Here is a 14,972-nt window from a genome sequence, read left to right as displayed (position 1 = left end):
TTCAGAAACCAAAGATATTTCGATGAATTTTGTCACACATTATTTTTTCCGGATAGGCCCATAATTGGCCATAGCACCCATATAAGGTCCACTTCCGAAAATCACCCAAACGCATATATTTCATTGAATTATAAAGCTATCAGGATAAAATTCGACACAAATATGTTTTGTATACATACAAATCATTCTACAAAATTTTCTACGGATCGGTCTATTATTGGTCATAGCTCCCATATAAGGCCCACTTCCGAAAATCACTTAAAAACACATATTTCATTGTCAAATGAAGCTATCGTGATAAAATTCGACATAAATATATTTTGTCTATTTTGTTTTTTTGTCCGCATAGGCCCATAATTGGTTATAGCTCCCATACAAGATCCACTTCCGAAAATCACTTAAACGCATATATTTCATTGAATTCCAAAGCTATCGGGATAAAATTCGACACAAATATGTTTTGTGTACATTCAAATCATTCCACCAAACTTTTTACGGATCGGTCCATTATTGGTCATAGCTCCCATATAAGTCCCACTTCCGAAAATCACTTAAAAGCACATATTTCATTGTCAAATAAAGCTATCTTGATAAAATTTGACACAAATATGTTTTGTCTTTATATGAGTCAATCATAATTGGTCATAGATCCCATATAAGGTCCACTTCCGAAAATCAATTGAAAAATTTAAACTAAACCCCAGAACTACCCGTGGGGCAATTTACCAAATATATGTAATGCTTGTGATATAGAACAAAATTTGTTTAAAATATAGAAAAAATCAATAATAATTTGATTTATTTTTTTTTTGTTAATTTATGTGAAATAAACAATAAATATCTTTGTTTAATGAATTAAAATATAAAACAGCCCCATCCTCTTGGCGTATTTACCCCATGGATGGGGCGGTATAGCCGTTTTTGGTCAGTTCAGAAGGTATACTTATAAAATACCACTTAATTCGTTATTAGATGATTATATCCGGATAAAATTTAAAATGAGTATGTTCTGTGTATAGATAAATCATTCTGTTAAAATGTTTTCGAGCTGGCCTATTATATAAATTTATCTGGACCTAATTAAAATTAGTTAGTTAGTTAATTAAAATTAATGCATAAATGTTGGTACCCTCAATACGGAAACAAAAATTTTGCCAAGTTATCTAAAGATTAGATAGTTAAATGGGTTTTAAAAAAAGTAGCTTGCTGGTGGAGGGTATTTAAGATTCGGCATAGCCGAATATAGCACTCTAACTTGTTGTTTCTTGGTGTATTCAGTTTCGTATGGTTGGATGTCTGTTGGTTTCATTGCATTGTGTATTTTGTTTTTTTGTGTATTTCGTTTCGTATGTTTGGATGCTGTTAGTTTTACTGCCTTGTGTATTTTGTTTTTTGTCTGGTTATTTCGTTTAGCGATGTTGTTGTTCATTTTGTTTTGCTATTGCTATAATAATGATATAGTCGGGAAAATAAAATAAATTTAAATTTTATGAAATTGATATTTACTAAATACACTATGGTGAAGGGTATATAAGATTCGGCACAGCCCAATATAGCACTCTTACTTGTTTTAAATTTAATTTTTTTTTTTAATTTTAAAAATATTTAATACAAAAAAACGTATTACATAAATATGTAATACGAAAATTAAAAAATATGCTAAATATGCAAAAATGTTAAAAATATGAAAAATATATGCATTTTAAAGCATAGTATGCAATTTATGCATTTATAACAAAATATGCAACAACAAATCGATGCCATTTTGTTGCAAATTCTTTGATTCGAAAAGAAAACTACGTAAAAATTATTTTGAGTTACTGACTACAAACATGCTTTTGCATACAAATCCTTGCCCTGGTAATGAGTAATGTGAATTTAAGAGATATCTGGCACGGAACCTTATATGGGAGCTATGACCAAATATGGGCCGATCGTGAATTTTTTTTTAAATAAAATTTTTGTAAACTAAATTGATATTTGTGCCAAAGGATATCATTATTTGGTAATGAGTTATGTGCGTTTAAGTGATTTTCTGAAGGAGATCTTCTACGGAAGCTGTGACCAAATATGGACCGATCGTAAAACAATTTTAAAATTACATTTTTGTATACAAAAGTAATATTTGTGGAAAATTTTGTATAGAAATTTTACAGTATAATTTCTATATATATACAAATTTTGGCACAAAGTATGTGCCTTTAAGTGATTTTCGGGAGGGGAGCTTGTATGGGAGCTAAGACCAAATATCGACCGATCATGAAAAAATTTTACAGTATAATTTATATATATAAAGGCAATATTTGTGCAAAATTTTGTATAGATACCATTATTTAATAATGTGTAATGTGCGCTAAAGTGATTTTTGGGAGGGGACCTTGTATGGGAGCTACGGCCAATTATGGACCGATTCAGAAAATGTTTCCTCTATATGAATTCAATTGACATAAAACTTTTACTTGTAAAAGTTTGTATAGATATTGTCATTCTACCGGAAGTTATTAACAAATAATGCATTTTCCGGGAATAAGGACATTTATATGGGAGGTGTATAAAATTATGGACCGATTCCGCCTATTTTTAACAGGAATCAAGCTTTCATATAGAAACAATTGTGTGCTGATTTCTATGAAATTATATATCATAGTTTTTGTGAAAATTGTATTAGAATGTGTTAAAAAAGCTTAATTTTTTCGGAGTTTTTTTAAATTTTAATTCATAACTCTTTCCGATGTAAACCTATTTTGCTCATTTTCAATACCAAACAGCCTAGGACAATAGTGAATCTTTTGGCCGAATTTCATTAATTTATTTAGCATTCTTTTTACATGAGCGTGTTTTACATAGACAGACAGACTGACGGACAGACGGACATAGCTATATCGACTCAGAATTTGATAAGGATCCGGAATATATATACTTTATTAGGTCTCAGATGAATATTCCTTGGTGTTACACACGGAATGACAAACTTATATATACCCTCTATCACCACTGATGGTGGTGGAGGGTAATAAGAAGGGATTTCCTAAATGAGGGTTATATGGGGGTAGGGGTAATATGGGCCATCCTTATAAAATTTACGTCTACATTAAAGCTATTTATGTAGAATATCGCCGCAATATTAGTATTTATAAGTGAATTTGAAACATCAAATCCTTTTATAAAGGGGACTTTATATGGGAGGGTCGATCAATACGAAAATCAGCAGTGTCATTAAAACTTATATAGAAATAAGTTTTGCCGATTTTTGGTGTGATATAAGAATAATTAACATATTTATGAGCTCAAAAGCAATATTCAGGGGTGCGATTGTATTGGGGTTATGCGAAATAAAGGTCAGATTTTAACCATTTTCAATAGGATTCGTCCTTGCAAGAGTATGTGCCAAACATAGATAGGCGTATGGTGTGATAGGCTATATTGTTTTCCAAAACTTGGATAAGGGGTATGTGGATGAAAAAGGGACAATATTCGTACTTTTGGGAGTAAATATTAATTATTGTCTATACTCAACATACATGAGAATTTTTCATTAAGCATTAAAATTTCATTACCATTTATAGAAAAAATTGTAATGAAAAATATTTTAAGTACCATTTAATGAAAATTATATTTTTTTCATTATAACTTTTTTTGATAATGGTAATGAATTTGATAATGAATTTTCAAAAACGAATTTAATTAGTATTTATAATTGTCGAAAAATATATTAAGGAAAATTTTTCGAAGATTCGAGGTTTGAAAGCTTTTAAAACCAGTTCCCGTGGCCCAAATTGGCTGAAATTTTGCAGTCATAAGTACATCTGATGACAATACAATAATATGTTCGAATATTCGAAATTAAGTTCGAAAATTCGAAGCTATTTTCGAAAATTTTTTTATGTTTTTAAATTAATCTCTGTGTCATAAAACCTAAAAAAAAAATTTCGAAAATTCGAACTTGTGTTCGAAAAATTTTTAAAGCTGTTAAAACTAGTTCTTCTAGTCTGAATGTGCTGAAATTTGGCATACATGATTTCACCTAATGAAAATACATTATAATGTTCGGATATTCGAAATTAATTTCGAAATTCGAACTAATGTTCGAAAATTTTTAAAATCCATTGAATAATGGTAATGAAAATTTATTTTTAAATAATTACTAATGAAATCGTTTCATTAAAAAGCATTACCATTAGAGAAAATAATGCTAATGAAAAAAAAATAATTATAATTTTTTTCAATTTAATGCTAATGAAATCGTCAATTAATTAGTCGATATAATTAACTTCTCCCATGTATGATATTCAAGCACAAACATTTCTGATTAAGCTTTTAAAGTGTCTAAAATATTATTATTATTATGTAGCAAAGTTCCGTTTCGAAAGAGGGTATGGCTAGTATTTTTGGTACTGTGTTGGTACCTTTTATAAATATTATTCAATGAAATTTCTTTTATAGCTTTATAATAAATTGTAAGGAGTTTCTTCATAAGGACCACTTCAGCATTTTTTGAAACATGAAGAAGTTAGGGAAAAATGAGCAGATTTTTTAGTTTACTCTGACGGGAGAATACTTAAGTATAATGTTATGAAACCACTTAAAACCCCGGGCAACACCGGGTACAAAAATCTAGTTATATATAATTATTAGGCTTCGCGCAATATTTTTGAAATTGTGATATCATACCTTTTATGACAGTTTTTGGAACAGCGCTAATATTGGCGTAATTATTTTGTTAAAATTTCAACTCCTTCATCTGCGGCCAAAATACCGATTTTGGGCGACATTTTTTTATAGACCGAAAACTGCTGTACATATCTCAAATCTGACTTTAGTATACTATTCTACAGGAACATTTAAGATATATAAACTTAATTTGACAGAATTTAGATGCACTATAAATGCATAAGAGCAAAAGAAAAAAATGCAATTTTTTAAAAATAAAATTCAAAACCTGATTTTATCATTCGTAAAATAGTGTTAAAATTTTTAATTTATTGTAATCCCTTTAGGAGTTATGATGATAACCATCAATGTTGGCTTGTGGTTTAATAATTTCCCATCAAACAATGGTGTTTTTCATCATCATCTCCGAATTTAATAAAACTCCATCCAATTAATGTTCCATATATAATTTGTATAATGACAAATTTTGGGCCTTATAACTTTCGCGGTTTTCGAAATATAGCGTTGTAAAGTTTAAGATCTGAAAATTTAAAGTCTCATCACATCTAAAGGGTTAACGATAAAATTTTTGATTTTGCACCATTTGTCTCAGCAAAAGCATACTTTGATTATGCACAAAGAAAAAATTTTTTGAAATATTTTCATATTTCATTTTCATATAAGCAACAACAACACTGCTTATTCATTGAGTATTTCGTTTCATATGTTTGGATGGCTGTGTGTTTTATTGCCTTGTGTATATTGTTTTTGTTTCTTGGTGTATTCAGTTTCGTATGTTTGGATGTCTGTTGGTTTCATTGCGTTGTGTATTTTGTTTCTTGTTATACCCTTCACCTTCGTGAGAAGGGTATATATAAGTTTGTCATTCCGTTTGTAATTTCTATAATATAATTTTCCGACCCCATAAAGTATATATATTCTGGATCCTTATAGGTAGCGGAGTTAATTAAGCTGTGTCCGTCTGTCTGTCTGTGTGTTTGTTGAAATCAGTTTTTAGAGGACCCCAGATATCGGCGAGATCCGAATCTTCAATAATTCTGTGCTTTCGAGAAGATCGCTATTTAAAATCAGCAAAATCGGTCCATAAATACCGGAGATATGAGCAAAAATCCGAGACAACCTCTGAAAATTTCATAAAAAATACAAATTTTTCCATGCTTCGATATACATATAACAACAACAACACTGCTTATTCATTGAGTATTTCGTTTCATATGTTTGGATGGCTGTGTGTTTCATTGCCTTGTGTATTTTGTTTTTGTTTCTTGGTGTATTCAGTTTCGAATATTTGGATGTCAGTTGGTTTCATTGCGTTGTGTATTTTGTTTTTGTTTGTTTTTTAATATTTCGTTTTGTATGTTTGGATGGCTGTGTGTTTCATTGCCTTGTGTATATATTTTTTTGTTTCTTAGTGTATTCAGTTTCGTATGTTTGGATGTCTGTTGGTTTCATTGCATTGTGTATTTTGTTTTTGTTTTTTTATGTACTTCGTTTCTTATGTTTGGATGCTGTTGGTTTTACTGCCTTGTGTATTTTGTTTTTTGTGTGGTTATTTCGTTTAGCATTGTTGTTGTTCATTTTGTTTTGCTATTGCTATAATAATGATATAGTCGGGAAAATGAAATACATTTAAATTTTATGAAATTGATATTTATTAAATACACTATGGTGAAGGGTATATAAGATTCGGCAAAGCCGAATATAGCACTCTTACTTGTTTTTTTTGAGTATTTTGTTTCGTATGTTTGGATGCCTGTTTGTTTCATTGCCTTGTGTATGTTTTTGTTTCTTGGTGTATTCAGTGCCTCGATTCTGTAACTCTCGCATCGAGAAGTTTCTCCCATTAAACAGTGAAATTGAAGAAAAAACAATGTGAATTGAAACAAAATATCATTTCTCACATGCAAGTGTTTCTGTAAGAAAATTTTGTGAGAACTATCTGTCATTTATGTTTTTTGACGTAAGTTATTAGAAATTTGTGAATAAAAGTGTTTCTGTAAGAAAATTTTGTGAGAAGTTTCTCACATGAACTGTCAAAAAAAACTCACATTTTAAAACGGTGCGGAAAGAAAAATTTTAAGTAAAAAAATTTAATTTAAACATGAATTCTATGAAATAATGAAAAAGTAATGTTATATTTATAATTAATTAAGATTAAAATAAATATTGTTCACAAATTTTTAGAAAATAAGAGGAATTTCGGATATACAGAAGAAAATGCTAAAAAAGAACGTGGGCGTAAATTTAGAATTTGCCAAGGGCGAATTTAGTGGGATAATTTTTCGAACAATTTTCATTTAATTTAAATATTTTTCGTTTATTTATTCTTCGTTTATAAATTTGTTCGGCAATTTTTGTTTTCTTCTTTTAATTTTTAAGTTTTTGACAGCTGTTTTTTTGGAAATTTCCAATAATATTTCCGTGTAGCATCTTCTCACTTTAAGTTACAGAAACACTTTTTACTCACAAATCGAGAAACGATGGAATTTTTTGTTTTATGCAAATTTATAAACAAATATTAAATAAACAAAAATATTGAAATTAAATTAAAAATATTTAAAAAATTATCCCACTGAATTGTCCCCTGGTAAATTCTAGGTTTATGCCCACGTACTTTTCCAGCTTTAGCTTCTGTATATTAGAAATTATTCCTATTTTCTAAAAATTAGTTAATAATATTAGTTTTAATTTTAATTTATTATAAAAACAACATTATCTATTCTTTATTTCTTACAATACGTGTTTAAATTAAACTTTTTTTCATAAAATTTTCCTTTCCGCACCGTTTTAAAATGTGAATTTTTTTGACAGTTCATGTGAGAAACTTTTAAAAAATTTTCTTACAGAAACACTTTTACTCACAAACTTCCAATATCCTACGTCAAAAAACTTAAATGATAGATAGTTCTCACAAATTCTGAGTCGATTTAGCTATGTCCGTCTGTCTGTCTGTGTAAAACTAAGCAAAGGAAATCAACCAAATTCACCCAAAATATTTATTATTATCCTATTATAATCCGGTTCAACACGTAAAAAGTTATGAGTAAAAATTTCAGACTACCTCGAAAAAAATTAAGTTTTTTTCCTAATTCTTTTGAAGCTTTCTCAGAAACCAAAGATATTTCGATGAATTTTGTCACACATTATTTTTTCCGGATAGGCCCATAATTGGTCATAGCACCCATATAAGGTCCACTTCCGATAATCACCCAGACGCATATATTTCATTGAATTATAAAGCTATCGGGATAAAATTCGACACAAATATGTTTTGTATACATACAAATCATTCTACAAAATTTTCTACGGATCGGTCTATTATTGGTCATAGCTCCCATATAAGGCCCACTTCCGAAAATCACTTAAAAACACATATTTCATTGTTAAATGAAGCTATCGTGATAAAATTCGACATAAATATATTTTGTCTATTTTGTTTTTTTGTCCGCATAGGCCCATAATTGGTTATAGCTCCCATACAAGATCCACTTCCGAAAATCACTTAAACGCATATATTTCATTGAATTCCAAAGCTATCGGGATAAAATTCGACACAAATATGTTTTGTGTACATTCAAATCATTCCACCAAACTTTTTACGGATCGGTCCATTATTGGTCATAGCTCCCATATAAGTCCCACTTCCGAAAATCACTTAAAAGCACATATTTCATTGTCAAATAAAGCTATCTTGATAAAATTTGACACAAATATGTTTTGTCTTTATATGAGTCAATCATAATTGGTCATAGATCCCATATAAGGTCCACTTCCGAAAATCAATTGAAAAATTTAAACTAAACCCCAGAACTACCCGTGGGGCAATTTACCAAATATATGTAATGCTTGTGATATAGAACAAAATTTGTTTAAAATATAGAAAAAATCAATAATAATTTGATTTATTTTTTTTTTGTTAATTTATGTGAAATAAACAATAAATATCTTTGTTTAATGAATTAAAATATAAAACAGCCCCATCCTCTTGGCGTATTTACCCCATGGATGGGGCGGTATAGCCGTTTTTGGTCAGTTCAGAAGGTATACTTATAAAATACCACTTAATTCGTTATTAGATGATTATATCCGGATAAAATTTAAAATGAGTATGTTCTGTATATAGATAAATCATTCTATTAAAATGTTTTCGAGCTGGCCTATTATATAAATTTATCTGGACCTAATTAAAATTAGTTAGTTAGTTAAAGATTAGATAGTTAAATGGGTTTTAAAAAAAGTAGCTTGCTGGTGGAGGGTATTTAAGATTCGGCATGGCCGAATATAGCACTCTAACTTGCTGTTTCTTGGTGTATTCAGTTTCGTGTGGTTGGATGTCTGTTGGTTTCATTGCATTGTGTATTTTGTTTTTTTGTGTATTTCGTTTCGTATGTTTGGATGCTGTTAGTTTTACTGCCTTGTGTATTTTGTTTTTTGTCTGGTTATTTCGTTTAGCGTTGTTGTTGTTCATTTTGTTTTGCTATTGCTATAATAATGATATAGTCGGGAAAATAAAATAAATTTAAATTTTATGAAATTGATATTTACTAAATACACTATGGTGAAGGGTATATAAGATTCGGCACAGCCCAATATAGCACTCTTACTTGTTTTAAATTTATTTTTTTTTTTTTAATTTTAAAAATATTTAATACAAAAAAACGTATTACATAAATATGTAATACGAAAATTAAAAAATATGCTAAATATGCAAAAATGTTAAAAATATGAAAAATATATGCATTTTAAAGCATAGTATGCAATTTATGCATTTATAACAAAATATGCAACAACAAATCGATGCCATTTTGTTGCAAATTCTTTGATTCGAAAAGAAAACTACGTAAAAATTATTTTGAGTTACTGACTACAAACATGCTTTTGCATACAAATCCTTGCCCTGGTAATGAGTAATGTGAATTTAAGAGATATCTGGCACGGAACCTTATATGGGAGCTATGACCAAATATGGGCCGATCGTGAATTTTTTTTTAAATAAAATTTTTGTAAACTAAATTGATATTTGTGCCAAAGAATATCATTATTTGGTAATGAGTTATGTGCGTTTAAGTGATTTTCTGAAGGAGATCTTCTACGGAAGCTATGACCAAATATGGACCGATCGTAAAACAATTTTAAAATTACATTTTTGTATACAAAAGTAATATTTGTGGAAAATTTTGTATAGAAATTTTACAATATAATTTCTATATATATACAAATTTTGGCACAAATATTTCTTATATATATGTATATAAGCAATATTTGTGCCAAAATTTGTATGGATGCCATTGTTTGGTAATGAGATATGTGCTTTTAAGTGATTTTCGGGAGGGGAGCTTGTATGGGAGCTAAGACCAAATATCGACCGATCATGAAAAAATTTTACAGTATAATTTATATATATAAAGGCAATATTTGTGCAAAATTTTGTATAGATCCCATTATTTAATAATGTGTAATGTGCGCTAAAGTGATTTTTGGGAGGGGACCTTGTATGGGAGCTACGGCCAATTATGGACCGATTCAGAAAATGTTTCTTCTATATGAATTCAATTGACATAAAACTTTTACTTGTAAAAATTTGTATAGATATTGTCATTCTACCGGAAGTTATTAACAAATAATGCATTTTCCGGGAATAAGGACATTTATATGGGAGGTGTATAAAATTATGGACCGATTCCGCCTATTTTTAACAGGAATCAAGCTTTCATATAGAAACAATTGTGTGCTGATTTCTATGAAATTATATATCATAGTTTTTGTGAAAATTGTATTAGAATGTGTTAAAAAAGCTTAATTTTTTCGGAGTTTTTTTAAATTTTAATTCATAACTCTTTCCGATGTAAACCGATTTTGCTCATTTTCAATACCAAACAGCCTAGGACAATAGTGAATCTTTTGGCCGAATTTCATTAATTTATTTAGCATTCTTTTTACATGAGCGTTTTTTACATAGACAGACAGACTGACGGACAGACGGACATAGCTATATCGACTCAGAATTTGATAAGGATCCGGAATATATATACTTTGTTAGGTCTCAGATGAATATTTCTTGGTGTTACACACGGAATGACAAACTTATATATACCCTCTATCACCACTGATGGTGGTGGAGGGTAATAAGAAGGGATTTCCTAAATGAGGGTTATATGGGGGTAGGGGTAATATGGGCCATCCTTATAAAATTTACGTCTACATTAAAGCTATTTATGTAGAATATCGCCGCAATATTAGTATTTATAAATGAATTTGAACCATCAAATCCTTTTATAAAGGGGACTTTATATGGGAGATGTGATCAAATGAGGGTCGATCAATACGAAAATCAGCAGTGTCATTAAAACTTATATAGAAATAAGTTTTGCCGATTTTTGGTGTGATACAAGAATAATTAACATATTTATGAGCTCAAAAGCAATATTCAGGGGTGCGATTGTATTGGGGTTATGCGAAATAAAGGTCAGATTTTAACCATTTTCAATAGGATTCGTCCTTGCAAGAGTATGTGCCAAACATAGATAGACGTATGGTGTGATAGGCTATATTGTTTTCCAAAACTTGGATAAGGGGTATGTGGATGAAAAAGGGACAATATTCGTACTTTTGGGAGTAAATATTAATTATTGTCTATACTCAACATACATGAGAATTTTTCATTAAGCATTAAAATTTCATTACCATTTATAGAAAAAATTGTAATGAAAAATATTTTAAGTACCATTTAATGAAAATTATATTTTTTTCATTATAACTTTTTTTGATAATGGTAATGAATTTGATAATGAATTTTCAAAAACGAATTTAATTAGTATTTATAATTGTCGAAAAATATATTAAGGAAAATTTTTCGAAGATTCGAGGTTTGAAAGCTTTTAAAACCAGTTCCCGTGGCCCAAATTGGCTGAAATTTTGCAGTCATAAGTACATCTGATGACAATACAATAATATGTTCGAATATTCGAAATTAAGTTCGAAAATTCGAAGCTATTTTCGAAAATTTTTTTATGTTTTTAAATTAATCTCTGTGTCATAAAACCTAAAAAAAAAATTTCGAAAATTCGAACTTGTGTTCGAAAAATTTTTAAAGCTGTTAAAACTAGTTCTTCTAGTCTGAATGTGCTGAAATTTGGCATACATGATTTCACCTAATGAAAATACATTATAATGTTCGGATATTCGAAATTAATTTCGAAATTCGAACTAATGTTCGAAAATTTTTAAAATCCATTGAATAATGGTAATGAAAATTTATTTTTAAATAATTACTAATGAAATCGTTTCATTAAAAAGCATTACCATTAGAGAAAATAATGCTAATGAAAAAAAAATAATTATAATTTTTTTCAATTTAATGCTAATGAAATCGTCAATTAATTAGTCGATATAATTAACTTCTCCCATGTATGATATTCAAGCACAAACATTTCTGATTAAGCTTTTAAAGTGTCTAAAATATTATTATTATTATGTAGCAAAGTTCCGTTTCGAAAGAGGGTATGGCTAGTATTTTTGGTACTGTGTTGGTACCTTTTATAAATATTATTCAATGAAATTTCTTTTATAGCTTTATAATAAATTGTAAGGAGTTTCTTCATAAGGACCACTTCAGCATTTTTTGAAACATGAAGAAGTTAGGGAAAAATGAGCAGATTTTTTAGTTTACTCTGACGGGAGAATACTTAAGTATAATGTTATGAAACCACTTAAAACCCCGGGCAACACCGGGTACAAAAATCTAGTTATATATAATTATTAGGCTTCGCGCAATATTTTTGAAATTGTGATATCATACCTTTTATGACAGTTTTTGGAACAGCGCTAATATTGGCGTAATTATTTTGTTAAAATTTCAACTCCTTCATCTGCGGCCAAAATACCGATTTTGGGCGACATTTTTTTATAGACCGAAAACTGCTGTACATATCTCAAATCTGACTTTAGTATACTATTCTACAGGAACATTTAAGATATATAAACTTAATTTGACAGAATTTAGATGCACTATAAATGCATAAGAGCAAAAGAAAAAAATGCAATTTTTTAAAAATAAAATTCAAAACCTGATTTTATCATTCGTAAAATAGTGTTAAAATTTTTAATTTATTGTAATCCCTTTAGGAGTTATGATGATAACCATCAATGTTGGCTTGTGGTTTAATAATTTCCCATCAAACAATGGTGTTTTTCATCATCATCTCCGAATTTAATAAAACTCCATCCAATTAATGTTCCATATATAATTTGTATAATGACAAATTTTGGGCCTTATAACTTTCGCGGTTTTCGAAATATAGCGTTGTAAAGTTTAAGATCTGAAAATTTAAAGTCTCATCACATCTAAAGGTTAACGATAAAATTTTTGATTTTGCACCATTTGTCTCAGCAAAAGCATACTTTGATTATGCACAAAGAAAAAATTTTTTGAAATATTTTTTGAAAAAAGTGCATCTTTGGATAATACTAAATGCACTTTTGAAGCATTATAAAAGTGTGAAATTAAGCTCATTCTTATTGATTTTTCCTATAAAATCAGTTATTAGAGCATGATTTCCTATAAATTCTACAGTTTCTGCTCTGTAAAAAATGTCGCTCAAAATCAGTGGTTTCCGCCTCAGATATGCAGAGGAAGGAGTTGGAATTTTGAAAAAATTATTACAGCATAGTAATCACTGATACAAAAACCTTCTAAAAAGTTGTGATATCACAAAAACGGGAAACATTTTATTTTTTGAAACGAAGCCTAATAATTATATTTGTATTTTCATTTATTCAAGCAACTAATAGCCTACATTTTATCGGTTAACCGATCGACGGTCAATCGTTTGAATACCTAATAGACACGTGTAACAATACATACATACAAACAACAAACATATGCATTAATACATACAGACATACATTTATATATAAAACGACAAATACAACAATACGTACATACATCAATGCATAAATCCATGCATCAATAGATTAAAACATATGTATGTACATAAATACATCAACACATGCATCAATACATACTTACATTAGCATATGCATCAATACATACTTTCATTAGCTCATACATATGTACATCGACACATTCATTCCTTCCATTATTCATTTATAATAGAAATGATATGAATAACACAAATAACTAACATATTTTCATTTATGTTCTCTTTTGTATATTACACTACAACATATGCATTTTAATTTAGAGCAATTCTACATACTACGATTTTTATAATCAGCTCTTATGTCCTTATAAAAGGACTTCAAAGTTTATATGTACTGTATGACACTAATATTAGTATCAAATGAAAGCTGGGAATCTGTAGATACTATCTATATTATTTATTAACCTCATTTAGACAAAAAATCGAAAAATAAACTAAATTTAAAAATGCTCTCATTCTGAAAACAAAAATGTTTAACTACTTTTTTGTAACAAATTTTCTTAAGCTTCCATATCTTTTTTAATTCTGATGGATTTAAATAAATAACATTATTTTGAAGCAGATCAATATTGATACCAATTTGTTTATATAAATTTGGAATTCCATCTTTTGAGATCGTATGTACTTTAAACTTTAAGGTCATTTTACAGGGCCATAAGAGCTGATTATAAAAAACTGAGTACACAGAGTTAATACTATGGTCCACAGTTTCTTGTACATGTAGATTTTTTCATGTGTGAAAATGACTGTTGCATGGTAATATAAATATTTTTTGACAAAGTCAACAACCAATCCAATAGAAATGACAAAAATATACTTACGTTGCATTTGCAAATCAACAGACTCCTGTGCACTACGAATAGCACGTAAACTTGCCAGTCCATTAATGTTTGAACTGGATGAGCAGCTAAAGTTTTTGAAGTCCACGCACGGATCGAAATTCCAATTGAGTTTTGCATGTATACTTGACGCTGCTATTTTACACACAGGATCTAAGCACTCAGGAGGCGGAGCTGCTGTCGGCATACAATCTTCATCGTCTGAATAACAATCTCTTGGCAGTTGTGATGGTGCAGTGCTTATTAAAAATAATATTGGCGATGCAACAAGCAAAGAAGTAACTAACAAGGTTGCAGTAGTAATTGCTATTTTATGAACAGTAGCTGAAGTGCGCAGCCATATGCATGGTGCACAACATATCCAACCAAGGGCCGTATTCTATTAAAAAAACAAAGTGTTATAAATGTGTTATTACATCCTGTAACAATTTTGAAAAAACTTTCACACATAAAAAAGTTGATATGCACGTGAAACTAGATTCTGCATACTTTGATTTTTATAATCAGCTCTTATGTTCTT

General features: G+C 29.2%; 1 protein-coding gene across 1 annotated transcript in view; it reads right to left on the bottom strand.

Moving 5' to 3' along the window:
• The window catches only part of LOC119599869, a 277,552-nt gene that overhangs the window by 224,574 nt on the left and 38,006 nt on the right, over positions 1 to 14,972 (bottom strand). The window contains exon 3 of the mRNA XM_037949780.1: positions 14,435 to 14,831. Within this exon, the coding sequence (XP_037805708.1) occupies positions 14,435 to 14,831 (397 nt within the window). The remainder of the gene's footprint in view (positions 1 to 14,434; positions 14,832 to 14,972) is intronic.

This window comes from Lucilia sericata, unplaced genomic scaffold (genome assembly GCF_015586225.1).
Source record: "Lucilia sericata isolate MDLA Ls3-8-SP2 unplaced genomic scaffold, ASM1558622v1 Contig000094F_arrow, whole genome shotgun sequence".
In the NCBI taxonomy this organism is placed as follows: domain Eukaryota; kingdom Metazoa; phylum Arthropoda; class Insecta; order Diptera; family Calliphoridae; genus Lucilia; species Lucilia sericata.
This window is presented reverse-complemented; position numbering and strand designations above follow the sequence as displayed.